At 42.6% G+C, this 21,631-nt stretch overlaps 1 protein-coding gene and 2 long non-coding RNA genes across 7 annotated transcripts in view; all 3 read right to left on the bottom strand.

Moving 5' to 3' along the window:
* The window catches only part of PDE10A (phosphodiesterase 10A), a 340,723-nt gene that overhangs the window by 156,291 nt on the left and 162,801 nt on the right, over positions 1 to 21,631 (bottom strand). Inside the window, exon 1 of one of the 5 annotated variants that reach the window (XM_068185216.1) lies at positions 8,186 to 8,207. The exons of 1 other annotated variant lie outside the window; for it this stretch is intronic. In XM_068185216.1, the coding sequence (XP_068041317.1) occupies positions 8,186 to 8,192 (7 nt within the window). In that variant the 5' untranslated portion in view covers positions 8,193 to 8,207. Of the gene's footprint in view, positions 1 to 7,024; positions 8,124 to 8,185; positions 8,208 to 21,631 lie in introns of those variants that run through there. 3 more of the 5 variants (XM_068185213.1, XM_068185212.1, XM_068185210.1) reach the window with 3 other exon arrangements.
* On the bottom strand, positions 11,714 to 13,278 carry LOC137471138 (uncharacterized). Its single transcript, XR_010997430.1, has 2 exons — positions 12,299 to 13,278; positions 11,714 to 12,195 (listed from the first exon to the last, which is right to left on the bottom strand). It is a non-coding gene; the product is annotated as an uncharacterized lncRNA (long non-coding RNA).
* Positions 17,264 to 21,631, bottom strand: part of LOC137471136 (uncharacterized) — a 31,285-nt gene continuing 26,917 nt past the window's right edge. The window contains exons 2-4 of the long non-coding RNA XR_010997428.1: positions 20,634 to 20,693; positions 18,858 to 18,931; positions 17,264 to 17,994 (exon numbers count right to left, since the gene is read on the bottom strand). This is a non-coding gene — a long non-coding RNA (uncharacterized lncRNA). The remainder of the gene's footprint in view (positions 17,995 to 18,857; positions 18,932 to 20,633; positions 20,694 to 21,631) is intronic.

The following is a 21,631-nucleotide window of genomic DNA, read 5'->3' as shown; positions in this document are numbered from 1 at the left end:
AAGAAAGGATGAATGCTGAAATTATTATCAGCTGAATAAACTTTGTTAAGAGAAATACAGCTCTGGTGCATGGGAGTTGGCTGATAATGCAGAAACAAGAAATCAGATCAATAAGTGCTAATGAAAACATTAGAAGTTTTCAGACTGGATTAACTGGTCTCAGATGCTGACAATCTCTTCTTTGGGTCTCGGCACCAAAGAAGGCGAGATTACTACTGCTGCTTCTACATTTAGGTTTTTTATTATTATTTTCATTAGATATCAATAACATTACTATGGATTTTCTGAAGGCAGTGAATAATATTCAAAAGCCTTCTCTTATAGTATTCTTGAGCCAGAACTACTTAAGAAAGTCTTCAAGTGATACACTGACCACAGCTGTAGTCCTTTTGAGCCACAAGATTTGGCATCTCTTAATGATGTGACATTTTATTGTTGAAAATCTCACTCAGACTAAAACTTGCTACCAGTGTGTTTTCCAAAAGAATATTAGATTTGTAAAACCAATATTTTTTGTTCTTAATGCCACCTGTGACAAGATGCTTAGGAGCTGGAATTAAGATAGCTTCCTGCAGCAACAAATCACTGAAAATGTATATTAAAAGAATTTTGAAACAAGGGAATTCTTTAATTCTTTTTAAGTATGTAAATGGTACATTTTTTTAACTAATTCATATTCTTGCCAAGTTTGTTTTTTTTAAGACATAATTAGCATATTTGAATGTTGAAATAAAGCATTCTTAAAGTGCACTTAAGTAAAGATTAATGCATGACTTTCCTGTAAAAATTTAGAACTTGTTAATCAAATTGTCCTTCTCTCCTGCAAAAGCAAACACATCATGAGCATTGTGGGATATTCATCTGTTAGCAAAGCCATGGTGGCGAGTCTGTTACCTGCCTTTTGAACAGCCTCATTTGAGTGTGCAACGTGCCATTTCATTGTCTGGCATAGCAGGAGCCAAAGTCTTCAATAAACACCAGCCAGGCTGGTTCCTCCCACACTAATTATGACAGCTTGACAAGAAGTGATGAAGAAACCACAGAAATTTGACACTTTCTCATAAGCTTTTAAAAGGGGACAAAGATGGCAAGGGAAGCCCACCTGCCAGGATGAAAATCTTGTGTCCTCACCTTGAAACAAATTAGGAAAAAAATTGCATAATTTAACAGCAGAGCTCAAAGCTGAGACTTGATTCCACACAGTTGCCAAGCTCAACTGCATCGACTTGTCACATCCCCAAGCCGAGCGAGGCTGAGCTGCAAGAGCCTCCAGAAAGCAAAGGCAGCAGCGCTCTCGGAGCTATCAATCAGTAGGTGGCACTCTTCAAACTCCGACCGGGGGAAGCCAAGCACCAGCACAAGCGAGGACACTACCGAGCAGCCTGGAACTTTAGCAAAAATACCAACAAGAAATACTCAACTAGTTAAGCCATAACTGACGCCCACGGGAAATGCAATGGCTTCATTTCTAAAATATATAAAGCAAACCTTGTATATAATTTCTGAGGTTTCTAGAAATTACAGTTTTTGGGTGCTCTAAATATTTTGGATGAACACTATTCTACACTAACAAAATTAGAACCTTAAGAAATTATCCCTTATATCTGCAGAACACTTTGAGTGCAGCATTGTAGATAATTATGGAGAAGGAAGTCAAACTCATGACTGAATTTTATCTTTTTTTTTCATTTAACAAAACATAGCATAACTATTTATGTTTTATCACAGCTGTTCTTCAAAGCTGGACAATAAATTCTTTACAACAAATGAAACAGATAAATAGTATATTATAATAATATATTATAATATATTATAATAATATATTAATTGCTCTTTCTGTGAAATTTACTAGTGAAGATGGGACCAACACACCCAACGATTCAACTGTTTTTAGGACAGGAGTTAAAATCAATACAAGGTATGACAAAAATGGAAACACTGTCCCATTAAAAAAAAAAGTGTCAGACTTCCCATTCCTGCAAATTGTGTTTCTTCATTTAACAAAAATACTTTAAAAAAACATATTTAAATCAATACACTTTACTACTTATTTAATAAAACAGTAAAAGAAAAAGCAGATTTAGTAACAATGTTCAAGTACAGGTACTTGTAATTGAAACAGCCAGCAGAGGGAGTATAAAAACAATTAAAAAACCCTCAGTCTTTTTTCTTTATATATATATATATATTTTTACTTATGATTTAGCTCTCTTTTAGAATACAATAATAATGCCAACAGTTCAAACATTATAATATTATAAAACAAACAAAAATCAAATGCTCAAATATTAAACAGAATTAAAACTCAAATACTTTTTAAAGTAGCATTAAAAAAAAATGAGCTGATAGTAAACTCAATCTGAAATACATTTTTAAACACAAGCAAGGTTAACATAAATCAACAAGCTGCATAAGCCATAGGTTTAACATCCACTCACTCAGTATCTCATTCTTAACTTTCTGAATCTAAAACTAAGTCCACGATTCCATAATATTGAGAGAATGTTGGTTATAATCTATTTGTATTAGAAAATGGCACAGAATCTTAAAACTGAACAGAAGTTACTGTTGCACTGATCTGTACAACAGATGACATAAGAGCAAGACAGCCAAGTATATGCCCTAGATCATTAGTGCAAGTAAGAACTCACATGACTGTTTCAAAATCAAGTCACTAAGTCACATACATGTTGAAGAAAAACACATATTTACACTTCAGGTTTTCACCATGTCCAGCTGATGAGGGTGGCTTAAACATAAGCAAAAAGGAAAAAGACACAAATGGGGTGAATGAAGCTACCAGCCTTGTATTAGAATATTTAATAAGCTGCCATCCTCCTTACACATGTGGCAAAACGAAACCATCTCCCAACTCATCTAAACTATCCCACTGGGCATAATCACACCTTCCACAGCTCATCTCCCAGGAGGAGCAAGGTTACTGACTTAACATTACCTCCTCTCTCAAGGCATAGAAGCGCTAGGTACTCCCAAACCATCAGGCACAGGCAGTAGAGCTGAGGAGTCAAAGAGACAGAACATCAGATATTCCAAATGTAAACTGCATGTTTTACAGACAACCATTTGTAAAAATACCTGATTTGGAAAAGCAAGCCTTTCTCCACTCTTAATTGCTTGTGCTTGCATGGTTTTCATCACCTCTCCAAGCCATTCCTTGCTGTCTGCCCTATGTATTTTTCTGTTATCCCACTAAATAGAATGGCAGTGCTGCAGACCAGGACACATGGTGTTCCTATACATTAATGCAAAATGTGAAACACCAGTTGCGATGGGAGCTGTTGAATGACGCCACTTACCATAACTATATCCTACTTTAGTGATAATTTTGCTTTCAATTACCTGGAGTCAGAATCTATGGGGTGAAAACCGGAGACAATTTCTTATATATTATAAATTTTAAGCATTATTTAATTGGAAAACCAAATTCTGTCCACCTTCACACAAGGGATTCATCGCTGAAGATCAGCATTTAACTTAGAACACCCTGACTGCAAAAAAAAAAAAAAAAAAAAAAAAAAAAAAGAATACACAGATCAGGAGAAACAAGAGTCAAGACAAGATTAACTTTTCCATTAAATCAAGTTACAGGAATACTTCTGACATTATTTAAATTTTAATTGCTATTTTCTTCCTGAACAACATATCTTACATGTTTTCTTTCTTGGAGTGATGCTTAATCAGAAAGTCTTAGCATGTGGCATGTGAAGGTATAGACTAAAACAGCCAGAAAAAAGGTAACTGTATATAATAAAAATACGCTGATAATTCTCTGACCAGCAGAAAGCCCGCATGGTGTAAAGAACTGATACCTGCCACTAGACTCAAGGCACACAGATGACATATGCTACACCTGCACCATGAGAGAAGACCTGGAATGTGGAAGGAAGGTAGGATGCTCCCCTAAAGGCAAGACATTTCCCGGAAGCCTGAAATACTGAAATACCTGGCAACTTGCAGTATTCTAAATATGACAGAACTCCACTGGAGTATTGATCAAGGAAGGTCAATACTAAAAGTTTCTTTAAACACTGTGTTGTGCACCAAGACTTTAAACAGTTAAGAAGAACAACATATACCTCATAAAGTCCATATAAGCTTCTTCAGTCCAGTGCTTCATTAGGAATTTTAATAAGAGAAATAGCCAAATATGGCACAAAATAGGTATTGCAGAATCTAACATTTTAATAACAATAACCTTTTAACAAAATCCTGACTGGAGAGCATGCAAGTCAGAAGAGCTGAGATGAAAGAGGGAATACATCTCTAGCAATTTCATTGTTTTCCACTCTTGAGGATTCTGTTATGCCACTTTTAAATCTTCTCTCCAGGAGGACTCATCTCAGTTCTCTTCCCTACAGAACTCCTCAGGGTCCCTGCAAAAATACTTAGACTCTTTTTTTTTGTCTTTAAAGTCAAAGAGCATATATATGCACATAGATATGTTTTAGAATTTAAAATGCAATTCAGGAAACAAAAGCTATGAGACACAGCACATTATCTTCATTACTTTACATGATCTCATCCTCTTCAAAACAATGATAGCCTTCCGGCTGCACTATAACCAGGACTGTGCACAGTAATCCGAACAGTTGGACAAGTGCTCTTTGCAGTAGCTGCACTGGAATTGAATCGTATCTTGTTTGACTTCCCTCCACTCCCTTTTTCAGCCTGGTTTCCTAAGGAAATCAGATTTATGCAATCACTCGGGGAGGGAGGGAAGGGTACACATATGTACATACACACGGCATGCGAATGTCTGTCCGTCAATCTATCTAACCTCACTAATACCTTTTGAGCCCATTGGTCAGTTTCAATCACATTCAAAAGGGGAGCAGAGAATATCGGACTTTTAAGTTCTTGAAAGTTTCATGAGCACAGGCTGTGAAGTATGGAAAAGTGTTTCCACAGAGAGAGGCTGCATGTCTTCTTAGACGTCAGTAAACTCACAGGGGAAAGAATAGTTCTGGTCCTTTCCTGCCTGCCGGAAAATCTTCAGTCAGAGGTCACAATCAGTGAAAGACGACCAAATTTCTTGTGTTCAAGAGTTCATAAAGTATCTTAAGTAGAATTCACTACTGCTTCCAAAGATGTTTTGAACAAACCTGATGTTTTCCACATCATCTTTGTCCTGGTCTAGCATAGGAGTGAATTGCCCTACATGATACACATTCCCTCGTTCAATTCCTTCCTCTCAAGACCACTTATTTTAAAACATCAGCATTGTACCACACACATGGCAGTATTCTACCCCTCTCAAACACAAAATTAAAACTGGAAGAGTTTTGGATTCCCTTCAGGTCTCAAGACTAAACAAGTATGTTGTTCTGTGCCATAATCAACTATTGAATAAAGTTGAAAAAAGGGCAGCAAATATTATAATCATCTTTATTCATCACTACTCTGGAACACAAGTACGACCACACTTTCAGGCTCTTGTGCTTAAGACAGCTGTAAGTAATAAAACAGATAATGAGGTTTCAGTGGACATCTCTATAGTTTTTCTCACATCTCCCCAATGAACCATACACGGTTCACCTGTATCCAAAAAGCCACCTATAATAAAGTATACTACCAGACTAAAATTCAAGTCTAGGGACACCTTAAGGCATAAATCCACAAACTAAGGAGCTGTCACAAGAAGAAAATATAGCCACAGCTGATAGAAGTCATCCTAAGCATCAAAATACTAGACAAGAAAAAAAAAGTTCCTTATTAAAAAAAAAAATATACATACATATATATATATGTATGTATGTATGTGTATATATATATATATATATATTTCAGCCCTGATATATGCTCCGCTTGTAAATTCCTTAGTCCCGTGACCACACCGATGCCCAGCACATTTCCCGGCGGGGTGCTGGAACTGAGGGCTGGCGGGGGGACAGGAGCAGGCAGACCCCGGGAGGCTTCGACCCGAAGCCCCGGCCGTTCCGGGGCCAGCCCAGTCCCGGGGCGCGCACCCGGAGGGGCGCGGCGTGCCGAGGAAGAGCCTCGGAGGCGGGAGGGCGAGACACCCGAGGGACAGCCGGGCCGCACGACCCTGCGAACGGGGAGTTTTTGCCGTGCGAAGCCTCCTCCCCGCTCCCACACCCCGCCGCAGGGCTCGGGCCGCTCCCGCCGGGCTCCCCCGGCCAGCACGGGGAGGGCACTCGCCGAGCCCTGCAGGGAGAGGAGGCCGAGCTCCGGCCCCACTCCTGCCTGCCGGCACGGGGCGATCACAGCTCCGCGCCCTTCCCCCGCGTTCGGGCTCGGTGGGAGCCGGCAAGGCTTTGGGAGCGGCTGGCTGCGGGGAGCCCTTTGTGGAGCGCCTCAATCCCCTCTTTATTCCGCCTTCCCCGCCAGCTGGTCACTATCCCCGTTCCAGATCCAGCCCCTCGTAGCAAAGAGCACATGTTTCCTCTCGGGCTCCCGGCCCGCCTTACAACGAGCCACGGCCAGGGGAAGGCGGCACCCGGTACCAAAGCCGAATCAGAAATATGGAATGGGAACGCGCGTGGCAGATCTGACGGGGGATGCAGAAAGAAGCAATCCATTTCACCCTTTTCGGTCCTCCGCTGCCGCTTTTCTGTCAATTGCCGATACCATAATGCTTCCTTATTGCCTGTTCAAGTAAGTAGGGGGGACAGTCTCCATTCCTCTACGTGTCATTCCTGAGCGAATTAAGCATGTACCAGGCAAAAGGCTGACATACATACATGTAGAGTTGTCTGATACCGGAATGATGCCGAAATCCTCGAGGCGTTAACAGCCAGCTCCCACAAAGAGCACTCAATTACATCCAGCATCCCCTTTGTCCGTGCATCCTCAATACACACCCGGCCGCTCCTCCATGCGTCCACGCACGCCCCACGTATACGGCCCCTTTGTGTCCTCGCCTCCCCCCCACTCACAAAGAAATGCCCTTTACACAAGGCATGCACCCAGCCTCGGACACAGCCCTTCGCCTTCCCCCGAGACACGCGCGGCCCGCCGCCGGGCACAGCGCTCCGCTACCTACTTGTATTCAAGAAACAGTCCGTAAACCTCCTAAAGCAGCTTGCAGAATTAGATCCATCTTCCATGTCTGGCCCTAGGAGCAGGGGAGACGAGAAGGAGAAGAAGGCGCCTCTCTGCCGCTGCTGCCGCCTAGGAGCCCTGCTCCCGCCGGGGCCGTCGCCTCCTCGGATCCCGTCGCCGCGGGCTGCTGCTGCTGCAGCACCGAGGGAATTGCAGGACCACGGGCAAGAGGCGGCTGGGGAGAGGAGGAGCCGGGAGTGGTGCTGCCGGGGGCCGCCGGCTGCGGAACGGAGCAGCAAGCCCTGGATGGAGGAAGAACAGAAGAGTCTCCTCCTGCCGCTGCCGCCTGGATGGGCGATCAAGTGAGCTGCTTCTGCTGCTGCTCCGCCAACATCTCTTCTTCCTCCTCCTCCTCCTCCACCTCCTCCTCCTGCCGCTCTCGCTGCCTCTCCTCCTCCTTCCCTCCCTTGGAGACTTGTGAGGTTAAAGGAAAATGAGGAGGGGAAACGAGGAGGCGGCGGCAAGAAATAAAAAGAAGATGGAGAAGCGTAGGAGAAGGAGGGGATTGGAACGAGGAAAGGAGCCACTGCCGCTCTAGAGACGATGCTGGCGGAGACGGCGGAGGAGGCTGTGCCTGTAGCGCGGCTCCTGCTGCTGCTGGTGGTTGTTAGGAGGAGAGAGAGGGAGCTGCAGGCAGCCGAGTCGCCTCCAGGAGCGGGGGGGGGAGGAGGAGACCCGCCGCTGCCTCCACCTCCACCGCACTGGCCATGGGAGTGGAGCGGGCGGCTGCCGGAGCCGGGCTTTTCCCCGGGTGCTGCAGCTAGGGGGGCCGAGGGGCGGGATAAGATCCGCTTCTCCGGGTTGGACATGCTTCCGCTCTTCCCTCCCTTTCGCGGCAGTTTAAGGCAGGACGTCTAGCAGAGATACGGGAGTAAAGCGAAAGGGGACGCCGAAAAAGGACGGAGCCAAACAAGCGGCAACCGCGGATCGGTCCTCCGTTCCCTCCGGCAACTCCCGGGCAGTATTTCCTCCGCACCCCGGCTCCCCACCCTTATAAAATCTTCACATTTCCGTTCCCCCTTTAGGCCAGAGGGGACGGGGCGCTACTGACCGCCAAGCGGTTTCAATCCCCTTTAAAGTCCGCTTTTCCCCATGCTCCCACCTCGCATTCAAAGCAAGACAACGGCAACAATCTGTATTTTCTTCGAGCGAGGCAAATATTGCCCCGTATGTGCGCGCTCGCCTGCAAAGAGGCAGATACAAGTCACTGCAGTGCCGCTTCCACACCAGCCCCGGCCGCCAGAAAACGCCCACTGGTGGAGCCAGCGCTTCCCAGGCTCCCTCCCTCTCTTCTCCCTCCCTTCCTCTCACTGCTAGGCGCGCACACGGGAGCTACAGCACAGCGGTTACCTAAAGGGAAAGGGGGGGAGAAACATAAGGAAAAGATCCTCCCTATGCGGTGTCATTATTTTAAACATACATTTCCAGCTGCTGAGATCAAAAGGCAGACGCCCTGCTATTCCTGGGCTGGAGACACCAGAGAGCTGCCCCTCCGTTTCTGTGGGGCATCCAACACCATTTCCACGCGAAGATGCGCAGACCCTCCCCGACGCTCAGCATCACACGTGTTTTCTTTGGCTCTCCCCTGTCTTTCCCACCACTTGGCACACTGACGGCCACCCACCCCTCAACCCCAGCCCTCTGGCTCCCCGGAGGCTGCCTCAGATCCTGCTCTCAGGTGCAGTGTGGCCCCGGGGCTGCCACCGGCCTTGCTCCGCAAGCACAGGCACCTCGCTCGCCAGTGGAGCCTGTCGCGCTGGCCAGCCGCCACCTCGACCCCGCGTTCGGTCCCTGGGCATTCGGGGCCTCTCCCCGCCGCCTCACCCCGCCCGTCCCGGTGCCTCGGCGGTCCGCGTTACGGCGGCCCTCAGCGGGGCAGCCGCCGGCCGAACGCCCGGCCAAGGGAAGCCCAAAGGCGGGCTCGGACTGGAGCGGGGCCGATGACAGCGCTCAAAGCCCCCGCCGCTTGTATTTCGTTTTCGCCCTAAATTCTCTCTACCCTGGTCGTCAGTTGCCGAGAAGCGGGAGGAGAGGTCCGAGCCCACCGGGATTTATCTCCAGCAGCAGAAAAGGGTGGCCAGCATCGCCAATTTGCTATGGGGCTCCCTTGAGCCCTGCCGGGCGCTCTCGTCGGGCCGGGCCGAGCGGGACCGCGGCCGTCGTAGAGCCGATGCCCCGCGCCGCCCGTCGGCACGACCGGAGCCCTAAGGCCGCGGACACCCCGCCGCCGAGCTCCCCTCCCGGGACAGCCGTGCCCCCAGTACTGTCAGCGCCGGGAACCGGCCATCATCGTTCATCACCCGGGCAGTCGCTGCAGCCCTTGCTTGGCGCCCAAGCCCTCACCCCGAAGCGGCGGCGCTCACCTGGGCGGGGGCTGCGGTGCCCGGCCGTCGCCTCCCCTCGCCCGGCGGCAGCCGTCGGGTGGCGGGGCGTCCCCGGCCCGCGGAGGAGACGCGGGGGCTCAGTGCGGGCTGCCCGAGCGCCGGGCAGGAGCTCCCTCGGGGCAACCACGGCGCCGACCGCCAGCGCGGGGCCACCTCTGGGGCCCGGCTGCGAGGGACTGGTGCCCGGCGCAGTGCCACCCCGCCGCGGCAGGACAGCGCGCCCGGGGCTCCTGCCCCGCAGCTACCTGGACGGGGCGGAGGGAACCGCTCTCCCCAGGTGGACGACGCATCCCCTCGGCGCTCCCCACCGCCAGCGGGCGGAGCAGCGGTCGCCGCGCTGGTGCCCACCCAGGCGGGGCCGCCGCCGTGCCGCTGGCAGCAGATTTTGTTGAGGTGCGGCGGGATCCCCGCGCAGCCAGGGCGGGCGCTGCCCCGCGGGGCGGATGGAGCGGGCACCGCCGCAACCGTTGTAGATATTGGCGGAAAAGATGTTTGTGTTGCCGCTGCCAGCAGGGCACCCGAAAAGTGGGAGATTCTGTTTTGCTTCTCTACCTTCCCGGAGATCGGACCTCCACGCCATCCGCCGCCACTCCAGGTGCTGCATTACCAGGTCCAGGTGTCGGTGGGAATCCTCATCGAACTACCGCAGTCTTCCTATTTCCTTTCAAAATTAGGCTCGCTCTTTCGATTTTCGACTCCTGCTTCGAAAACAGTGCAAACCTACGCTTTTAGGTTTTATTTTAAACCGTTCAAGTGTTTTATATTTATCATTTCAGGACTTCTTTCAATGCTAGAAAACACACCAACTCCTATTACAGCTAGAGTCTTTATGTATCAAGCTGTAACGCTGAAAAATATATTATTCTGAAAACAGCAACGCTCTCAAATTAAAGTGCCTTTCCAGACAGCTGAATGTTCAGTAACAGTGAGAAACAATCCACAGAGTTTGAAAAAGGTTTAGAATGCAAAAACAGATTAGAGACTCTAACTAAACAAACAAAAAACCCACAAAGCAAAACAAGAAGACTCAGGTTTTACTAAACTGTTTCCATCTGCTTGGTTCTTAAAACCTGTTGCCTAAAAATCCTGAACTAAAATGCAGAAAACTGAATCTGTTTTGTGATCCACTTTCTCTTAGGACATTTGCCTTTACCAAACTAGTTTAATACCTTCTATTTCACATGCCTGTTTTGTGTGAGATTCTTTTCTTTACTTAAGTCTAACCGTTACATAGAGAGATTTTCCCTGAAAACAGCTGCACAAGGACTAGAGATTCAGTGAATATTTAAATTCTCTGAAATAAAGTTAATGGAAACAAAACTTCAGTGAATTGTGCCCGTTTGTTTAGCAATTAATATTTTCTTATTAGAAAAACTCTTATACTAAAATGTTTAAATTGAAAGAGCTATTCAGATTGAAACTACTGACAAAAAGCAAGAGCCAGTCACCCGAAAAATTTAAAGCAGGTCCTTTAAACAGATTAGTCCCAAATTTTTCTGTCAATTAAAAGAGTAAATTACTGAAACTTTACATCATCAATTTATAATTGTAGAAATCTTATTTAACTATGCTAATCTATGCTAAATTCCTCAATTGCTGCTCATCCAAACTGCAATTTTTCAAATATCACTATCTCAGACTGGATATCTGTGTATTCATACAAGGCATATCAATTGTGCATGTATAAATATGTATCTGTATGTTCATCAAACAGGCAAAATACATTTTGATTTGTAAAAAATCATCAGATATTCTAGAAAAGCAGCTCTCAGGTTCAGGGTATTTACAAACTATTCCTCTGATTACTATTCATTAGCCACTGGCAATTCATACCTGATTGATCACCTGCTTCTTGGCTGGGCAAGCAAAAGCAATCACAGAAAAAAGTTAGATGACAGTGAAAATTATTTGTCAAGCTTTTTACATTTATATTTGTAAATTATACAGACTTGCAGACGTTATCTCATGGCCATCTCAATACCTGGGGATAAATTAGTGGTGAATCACATTTGCTCGTCAATGTCAGTCTGGGTTTTCATTGTTCAGTCAGCATCAACATTTCCACTGGCACAGAGCAGTGATGTCACTGATCCCACTGTGGTACTAACCACATACTCACGTCATTTACCAGAGAAGTCTCACCCACTCCAATATGAAACAGTGAGATTTGCTACCTCATTCCCCCCCCCATACATCCTCTCCTCCTGAAGAAAAAAGGATTTTAAAAATGCAGAAACACAACAAAATGCAAGGTAAAATACTTTGGTGCATTCCCTTGTGCCAAGTGCAAGGGTTCAGGTACAAATGCCCTGTGTCAGTACAACCATGAGCAAAGGATTTTAGTTGTATGTACATAGATAAATGTGATTTCATGGGAATTCAGAAGTCACAGCACACTTAAGCCATGAGGAGGTCACTGAAGCCATCAGGTGCATTGTACTTACAAGCACAGGCCTGGTTTGAAAGCAGCAAATAAGACTGGCAATAATTTGGCAATATTAGTCAACATACTTAAAGAAAAACATTGTGGGGAAAAAATAAAGTTATAACAAAGGGGGTTTTGGTATTAAATACAACTTAAACCAAAAACCTGTACTTTCCCTGTTCTGTTGGCTCCATTTTAATAATGACAGTGACTCATCTTTTATCTGGTCCCACTCTTTTGTCTGGTAAATCCTCTTATCTCATCTTTATATCCTGAGTCCATTCTACCATGTATGACCAATTCCTTGGAAAAAAAAAAAAAAAGAAGAAATAGGACAGAATATGGGGAAAGGGAGTTTATAAAAATGTAGGATGGCAGCAGTAGAGGAGCTAACAGAACCAAACACCTGAATGTGGGTGAGACAGAAGTAGCCTCATGGAAATAGAGAGAAGGCAACCTGCTGGAAAAGTGGGACAGGGGCAAGAAAGAATAAATGCAGCTAAAACCCAAGCTCTGAGGCTAAGTAAGTACAAGTAAAAATATTTATGGAAAAGTCCTGAGCAAGTTGATAAAAATAATTGTTTTGATTTTGTCTTTTTTTCTCCCAGGGATTTTCTGCTAAATGATCTTACAGAATGCAGAATTGCCACCCAGATACTGAATTGCTATCATAAATTAGAAATCTCCAGAAAATACATTGTTTCCTAAAATCTTATTCTACAAACTTTTAGAGTAATTTATAGAATCTCTTACTTCATAAGAGTTTGTTCTTACAAAGGACAATTCTCAAACACCACACTCATGCAAGAAGTAAGTTTGTTTAAAGGGTATCTATCAGCCATTTTCTTTGATTCCCACAAATGCTCATTCAAGCCACCTATTTTTCACACAAATATTAACTGCAAATGTTGGTAAAGGCAAACATGTGCTAGCAGCCCTCTTGAAAATATTTTGGGGAATTACCTAGTCCAGGTGCAGAAGAAATACTGTGAGATAGAAAATGAATGACAATTCTTTTGGATAATGAAAAAACTCTTATTTTTTAAGAAGTCTAAGTCTGTTCAGAGATAACTGACATTCATAAAAAAAATAGATAAATATCTAGTTTACTTTCAGTATTTTGTTCAGCTCTGCTATGTCATTTCACTTTCTGCTCAGCTTTCAACACAGCTGAAAGGTTCTGTGACTGGAACTATATATGATAAAAGCTTGTCTAGAAGTGCTATGCTGTGTGATGTATGATAGTGGATACATTAATAAAACTGTGAAGACCATGTCTTTTCCTGCCAATTTTTTTACTTTTGTCATAGAAACACACAAAACTATGAGAAGTTTTCAGCATAATTTTCCAGGGAAAAACTACAATTCTTTATGGAAAGGAGATACTTCATGTGCAAAGGCAGCACATTTTAAATATCAAGATTTTCCAGTAGACTAAATATTACTAAAATATTACTAAACATTACATTGAAATAAAAAAAAAATAGAATTAATTTTAAAATGGAAAAAAAAAAAAAAACTAGTGTCAATATACAGAGGGAAACATTTACAATACTTGTACTCAGATTTGTTTCCTATAAAAGACTAGGAAAGAAGCCAAACAAAGTCTTATGAAGCCATCTAGCATTTTGTGCTTTCCTATGCAGAACAAAGAACAGATATTTATTGGTTTTATTAAGAGGGTTTTCAGAGAGCAAAATGGCTGCTTGAATTTAAGTTACTGTTATTAAAGTAGGGGACACTTCTCCAGAAAAAACGCCCTTTAAAGAAGTTAAAACTCCAGTAGCAGCTTTCTTTATGGAGATGCTTTATTATAAACCCAAAGCAGCATAAACATTGCAAGCTTTTTGATACAAATAACAGGATCATGTCCTGGGACCAGGGCCTCTGAAGAAGTAATGAAACACAAATAGCAAAGGATGTAATAGCTAGCATGGTAGGCAGCAGCATTGCTGTTACCTCGTACTGTTGGAAGAGCCACTTTTATTGCAAGAAAAATAAACAGCATTATCAGGATTTTTGTATTTCTACCTTTCTGTTTTCCTAATGAAATCTAGAGTTAATTTATGATAGAAATTTGTTACAATTTGCTGTCCGCTGCAGACAAATAAGTTATTTCTAATGTGTACTCAACTGGAACATAAAAATTCTATTCTTTACATAAACAAAAGAACAGATTTAACAAAAATCCAAAAGGAAAGCTAAATAGTGACTTATATTGTACTCATTCACCATGAGTTGTGTGTGCATCTTGCTAGTACATAGCACAGAGTATACACTGCTATTGTCACAACAGGGATGACGGCTTTTCCCATAACTCTCTCTTGCAACCCCTTTCTTCATTTTCCCAAACTTTACAACCAGTAAAAAGAAGCAGACTTGTCCCCAATGTGGTTTGAACGGTTCACAAAAAGTCCTACTGGCAAATTCTTTGATGCAATTAGCAATCTCAGCTCTGAGTTTTAGTGTATAATTTTGTTCCAGCCTAAACCTACAGTTGGTTTCTCTTTGATATTAACAGCAGGTACCAAAAAAAAAAAAAACACCAGAGACTGAGTCCAACCTTTAGAATTACCTACAAACAAAACAACTTCATGTTGAATGCAAGCACCTTGTTGTGATGTCTAATCATTGCTCTAGGGAAGTAAGTGCTTTTTGAGAATGCTTCACTCTTTTCAATTGAATTCCTCCTTCCTTCAGTTGCACTGGTTACCAAGCTACCTGCTATGAGGAACAGGGCTTTTACTCCTGCCCTTCTGTTAAAAAAATCAGACCTGAAACTGTGGCTGTTGACAGTGAAATGCAGTGATTAGCCTTCAGGGTTAACACCTGGATGAGACAAAAAGTGCAAAGAAATGCAAACCTCTAGCAACCACAGATTATTTAACATGTTTTCTAGAAAGTTTGGTTTCAAAACCATGACCTGTTTCTATATAGAAACATACCTTTAGTCCTGAAAATTGAAAAGCTTGACTTTGAAAATGAAAGCTTGAACTCTTCAAGTTTGTTGTACAGATATAGATGTCCCAGATAGGGTCTCAGACTGCTGTAACATGCATTCATTCACACAACTGAGCTAATAAAATTGAGAAATGTTTATTATCTAAGCAACTTTTCTCCATCCCATCCTAACCTTAGGGACCAAGAAATTCAAACAAACTTATTTCTTTACAGCAACATACATGCACACACTATGAACATGTGTGGTAAGTACATATCACAAACATGCACCTGCTGTCTTTATATTCCACTGTAGGACATATATTCCACCATAGGACACACTTGATTTCTTTTTCTTGCCTGTTCTTCCCACTTCTCCCCCTATTTTTTTCTCTTTTTCTTTCTCCCTCACTTTGTCTTTTTCACATAGACAATATTTTTCTAGCTACAGAATCAACTTAACAATATAGATTTTCTTTACATAATATGTTAACATCAGCATGTGAAACCCACCACATAGAAGGCTGGAGTATTACTGCCATCATCCCAGTATAAATACTCTCACATACACAACCCTAGACAATTGCAGACCAGCTTTGGTTCAGTACAATTTTCCTCTAGAAATAAAAGAATTATCATATAATTATATTAATTGGCTTTTATCACTTTGTTTACTTTCCCCCCATTATCTCCTTTGCCATCATCCAGCAGCTCCTGTTATTCCCATAGCTTTCTCTCCCTCACACATGATCCATTCTTCTCTCCAGTTTACTGTTTCTCCCCCTGCTGCCACGTCTCCTACATCTCAGCAAATGTACTTCAAGCTGGCAGCATCTCTGTTCTCTCAGCTGCAGCAAGCTCTTCACCTGCTCTCCCTTTACTACTTCCAGAGTCTTTCTTTTTCCAACAGAAGAACATCTTCCTGCTCTTCTGCTGTGCAGGTCCCACAAAAAGCTCTAGTCCTCAAAAGGGGAGGGAGATTCTTCCCAAGCCTTGGGTCTAAATAAAGGTTAGCTGTTAAAGTAGAAGGGGAAGGACAGAGACTGCTTGTTCTCCACCACAAGTCTGGGGCTGCCTATGGAGGAGGCTTTAGGATGGTAGAAATGAAGTAGCATTATCTTATCAGCTGGGCCACAGAGACAGGGAGTTTTTCATCTTTCCTGCTTGATATGGGTCTTCTGAATGAATGACTGGGAGACTTGAGTACAGACCACAGAGCTCAAGCAGAACAAATAGGACACATCCTACTCCTGTGATAACACAAGACTAGCAATCTGGAAATAAAATAGGCACAAATTATTTATGTGTTCTCCTTAGAAAGAAAGTAAAATTGGAGTCCATAGGTATAACTGACAGGAGTCCTGCTCAGGCTAGGAATCTTTGTATTCTTACTACCCAGACGGGGCAGGGATTTTAAAATATATTGATTGCTTTATTATTTAGAAAATAAATATGGAACTGTATACTGCTGTCATATTTGGAAAGAACAGACCTGAATATCTACAAAATTTTGAAAAAAAAAGTTTATTTGAACTTTTTTCCCTTTTTTCTGTTACTATCCTGCACCTTTAGGACAAAATCAGAAAGGAAAACACAGTGTAATCCACTTGATCTCTACAGCATCCTCAACTCAGCTCTCTCTTGCTGGTTACAGTCTGCAGAGATGTAAAGGCTGAACCTTGGGTATAACTACTCTCAAAGCAAAGCAACAATGTGGCTCCCACCAAACCCCATAACTCAGAATCCATACACTGAGATAGCTTCTGGCAAGCCTCCATTTTCCCAAAGCAGAAAAAGTAACACAGCAGTCCCAACACCCAAGTCAATCAGGCCATCTCTACATCTGATTTGGCTCATGCACACCCAGATATAATTATCTATCATTACCTTTTTTTTTTAATTCAGTACAGATTGACATCCAGACAAAACAAGCCACTAATGCAGGAGCAACTTGGGGTTTATTTCTGGAGGAAGGATTCCTTTGTGAGACTGCAAACCTCCCATTTAGCCAAAGCTCTGTGTGCGGTTTTCACCTGTGGTTACTCTAACCTAAGTTATAGTTTGACTGAAAGGGTTTTCACCAAATAAAATCCAATTAATTTTATTGGAAAAGCAAAACTTTTTTGCTGCCAATAGCTTTTCTGCTTACCAGCATATGCTCTGTACATGGCTTACCACAATATAAACTCAAATTTGAATACCATTTTTCTCACCTAGAAAACTGTGGGAGTTAATATTGAATATTTCAGCCCCATGGAGCTCTAAAATAACAGGATAACATTAATGCAGCTGTAAATGATCTATAGAGGAGGGCTTTAAATGAAGGGGAAAGGAAGCCTTTAAATGGAGGAGGGGAAAAAAAAGGAGAGGCAAAATTTTTAAATTATATCCTCCACTTTTTTGACATTTGGTATTTAAAGAGAGTAGTACTATCTCTCTCAGACCATTTTCCTTGACTAATCAAGGCACAATCTTTTCATTCTTTCATATAACAGTTGTTCTGTTTCCTGGTGTCTCACCTTACAAGCCCTTCACTATGCCTCTTCTACTTGGAATTCACTTTTCTTCAGTGCAGGTGACTACAACTGCAGACAGCTCTGGCTAATGTTTTACAGACAGCTTGAACATTTGCTGGTTCTTTTGGACACATTTTGCCTGATACATCATGATCATAGTACTGGGAGAGTGGGAGGAGGAGTCACTGGTGCCCAAGTCATTTTGTGATGAACACAGCCATGAGGACTTTCTTTCCTTTTGGTTGTTTCCAGCTGATGAGCTCAAAGACAGCATTCATATTCGTCCCTAGGTGAATGATATTGCACTTTGAACTGCTATGTTTCATTCTGCTCCCAGTCATACAGACTTCAGAGCTCTCTGAATCATACTGAAGTCTGCACCAGTTCTCCTCTGTGAAGAAAATGGACTCTCAAATTTTATAACCTATAAACTCTGCTAACACACCCTTACTTGCATGTAGGAAAGAAAATATAAAACCAGTTCAGTCCCTAAACAAGTTCTTGCTAAATTCAATTTGCAACCTTCCTTATGCCAATAGAGCATTTGTTTTCCCTTTTAGTTATAAACACTTTGTTCTCAGGTGGTCCACAGCACCTAATATATTTCTGCAGACTTCACAGATACTCAAGACATTGCCTGACAGCTCTGCAAAACAGGGAAGCATTATTCACTAATGCTGCCTTACAGAGGAAGAAACACAGAAATTTTGTTTTGTTTTTTCCCTGAAGTTATGCAGGAAGTTTTTAAAAAGTGTTATAAAAAGACCACTGAAAAAATGACACAGATGTATTCTGGTTCCCCCTCTGTTCCTCTGCCTGCAATATCACTGTCTGTTCTCTCCTCCATCACATGTAGGAGGACAGAGTCCAGGCTGGGGCTGGCTTCAGGCAGAGGCAAAGTAAGCAGATCCGGAAAGCCGCAGACTGCCGGAGGGCACCTGGCTGCCTGCTCTGCCTTTCCAGGAAGGCAAGCAGACAAGCTCTTCCAGCAGGGTAGCCACCCAAAGAGCACAACTCCAGCCCTGCCTAAAAAGCCTCCTGCTGTCTCAGCCACCAAGATCATGATCACAATGCATGTCTTGTATTTAGTGCCTGCTGTCCTGCTTTTTTAAGGAAAACAAACTTCTGCTCTCCTTTGTTTTCCCTCTTCCCATGGCCATTTTTCTTTGCTATATGTGACACTAAACGGTTTTTAAAACAAACCCTTGTATTCAACAAAAGTTGGAAAGTTTTTCAAAACCACCTTCATGGCTGAGATCAAAACATCCCCCCGTTTCTATGAACTGCCAGTCTTCCATGCAAGGCCATTCTACCAAGAATTAAGTTACAATGTACATAAATTACTTAATCTGGGAAGACATTTAGAAACTTCAAACAACAACAATTGACCTGTTATTTGATTAAAAACCCAAACCAAAACAAAAAATCTACCCAATTCCTACCAACCTATGTTTACTTTTTGCTCATAGTGAGATGTAGAAAAGCCCCCACCTCCCAAGTTAAACCTACCTTCTTGTAATTGAGAACTTGTTCTTTGTAATCAGATATCTGGCCTGGCCTGGGTGTAGAAGGAAGATTCCCACCTAGAGATGAGTGCATTGTTAATATTAAAAGCTTTCATGAGATCACTGCATTACTCTGCCAAGTGAAAATATTTGATCCACATGAACTATGCTGAAGACTGACAGATAATTTGAGGTGCTTCTGAGGTTTTTCTTAGATTTTTCCAATAGCTGGGTTTCAGGCAGCAAGACAAACGTAACTGACACAGCAGCAGCTGCTGCGGTCACACTGGTCTGTACTCCTTTTTGGGACACAAACAGCCTGACCGCAGCAGGATTTATTACAGCTTCTACTTCTATGTATACTGTTCAGATTCAGCTTTTCAAAAGACTTTTTGAAACCAATATTGTTTTGAATAACAACAACCAAAAGTTAATTCACACTACTACTCTTCCATGAAAATCAGCATAGCTATGTTTCAGCAAAGATACCTCTGTTTTAGAAAAGAGATATCAGTGTATACTACATTCCCAACTCTCCATAGCATTTTAAGGAAATGCAAGAGTAAATGTAGGAAGGAATGAAATAGAACTAGAAATCTCATATATGAAAGTACAAAAGAAAAAGGAAAAACAGCTATGTTAATCAGATGACATGTTAAAATTCTGAAGGAAGGGAAATACAGTGAAAGGTAATGGAAAAGTAAGTGGAGTCATCTTGGAGCTCTGGGGAAAAATTTTGCCATTTAGCTAGTAGTTATTTTAAATCTTACCACACCCCTGCAGCAGTTTCAGGCAATCAGAAATACGTTTATCTAATGTACCCTTCAAGTTCATGCTTCCCAAACCATACAACAGCTTTCTTGGTGAGAAGTCCAAGGCAAACAATGATGATTCACTCATTTACCTACATGAAAGATTGTGTCCTTGCTTTGCCTGAAACCTTGCACCTGTTTTTGTCCGCTTTGTGCCAGCATAAAGCCATGGACTTCAATGGATTGTGTTATTTCTACAGCAATCAAAGAGAAGAGCCAGACCACATGGTTTTGGCCTTTTCTTCCAGCTCCTCCCTTGTCTGACTGCCTTATTCACTCTCCATAATTCTCATATTTTTCCCATTTCAAAGCCTCTCCAATCACAGCTTGCAGGGATCTGGCTGAGATGAGGGTCTCTTCCTTCCAAGAGCAAAAAATGCAAGAAGTTATTTAAGCCTCATGCTGCAGGTGAGTACTTGCTGTAGTTACATGGGACAAAGAGTAGATGCATTTCTCTATGAGCACAGGATGTGAGGGTAGTCTAGGAATCCCCATGCAGGTATTTGAATTGCATGAAATGAGCAGCAGCAAATAACTTCAAGCCCACCACTCCAATTAGATGAATCTAACAGATGGAAAATCACTGAAAAAGCTAACAAGACTGTCATATTTTGCTGATTCGTCAGCATGTGCCTTCCAAGCCTGTTTGAAAACAAAACAAAACAAAAAAATCTCAGAAAGCCAGGGAAAGCAGAATTACAATTGGGCTTTCCATGCATGAGACAACCAAACTGCCCACATATGTAGACACAGTCTCCACTGGCTATTTAGATATAAGGTACATTTTTCAAGCCCTGCATTAACTGTATAATGAAAGAGATTTCTTTACAGTTCTCTATAATAAGTATCGTTTTAAATGAAAACCATGTGGAACAAAAGGAGCAGATGCTATATGAAAGTATCTTGTACTTAATACACTAGAGAAATTGTTTAAAGTTCATTCTTCCTTGAATGATTAGGCTACTTACCAAAAGTTACTCTGGGAATCATTCTGACTTTACAGGTAACTTAAAAACCATTATGTCCTGCTGTTTGGGAAATGCTGTGTTTACTTGAAAAATAGTTTTTCTGAATTTCTTTACTTTTGACATAATTATTTCCATTCTATTTCCCATAAAAGCCCAATGAAATGGTATTTTTTACTCCATTAGTACATATTATTGATCATGTTCTTTTTAGAGATTTGCATATTCCAGGTGCAGGCATTGACTGAGCATCTTAAGCTGACAGGTCACTTCAGCCCATGTTTAATCCTTGGAACATTTTGTTCTTGTATGTTTAAGGACTATGTGAACACTGTGTTTGCACAAATGACTACTACACACACTAAACTAACTAACTAATTAACACTGAATGCTGAGGTATACCTAAGCACTTGTGCATCTTGATGGTGCCTGGTTGTTTTCAGAAACTCGAGGACCCGAGGTTGTGTAGAGTAGTTAATAATTAAAAAGGTTTGCTTCTTCTCCAGAAATGCTAAAACTGTATAACTGATTAAAAATTTTTAGAATATGCAATGTGTAACTATGTTGTATGAATCACTGCTATTTTAAAAATCAGCCTAACAAGGTTAAGCTTGAAATTAGAAGTTCACCTAAGTTTTAGAATTTAGACTGATAATTCAATGAATGAGACTAGGAAAAAATCCTCTGCCATGACAGTTTGTTTCACAGTTGACTTCACGGAGATTTCTTGCAGATTCTTCCTACGAATAGACTCTCTCAAAGCAGGTCAAGACCACCAGGCAGGCTTATCTGCAATGGCCTCTTCTATGTTCCTACCCACCCTAACTTTGAAAAAAACTATTGAGGGAAAGGGGGATGCATGTTTTAACCAGAGCTTTTCACATGAAGAAGAAGTTTGGCAAAACGGATGATGAATAATGGCTTCAAAACAAAGCCCGACAAATAGAGTGCCTTCTCAAACTGGTAACTGGCTGAAAGAGTTGGTTTAACTTGTTCTGTGT

The sequence above is a fragment of the Anomalospiza imberbis genome, chromosome 3, assembly GCF_031753505.1.
Source record: "Anomalospiza imberbis isolate Cuckoo-Finch-1a 21T00152 chromosome 3, ASM3175350v1, whole genome shotgun sequence".
In the NCBI taxonomy this organism is placed as follows: Eukaryota; Metazoa; Chordata; class Aves; order Passeriformes; family Viduidae; genus Anomalospiza; species Anomalospiza imberbis.
The sequence above is the reverse complement of the archived record's forward strand: the minus strand, read 5'-3'. Positions and strand labels throughout refer to the sequence as shown.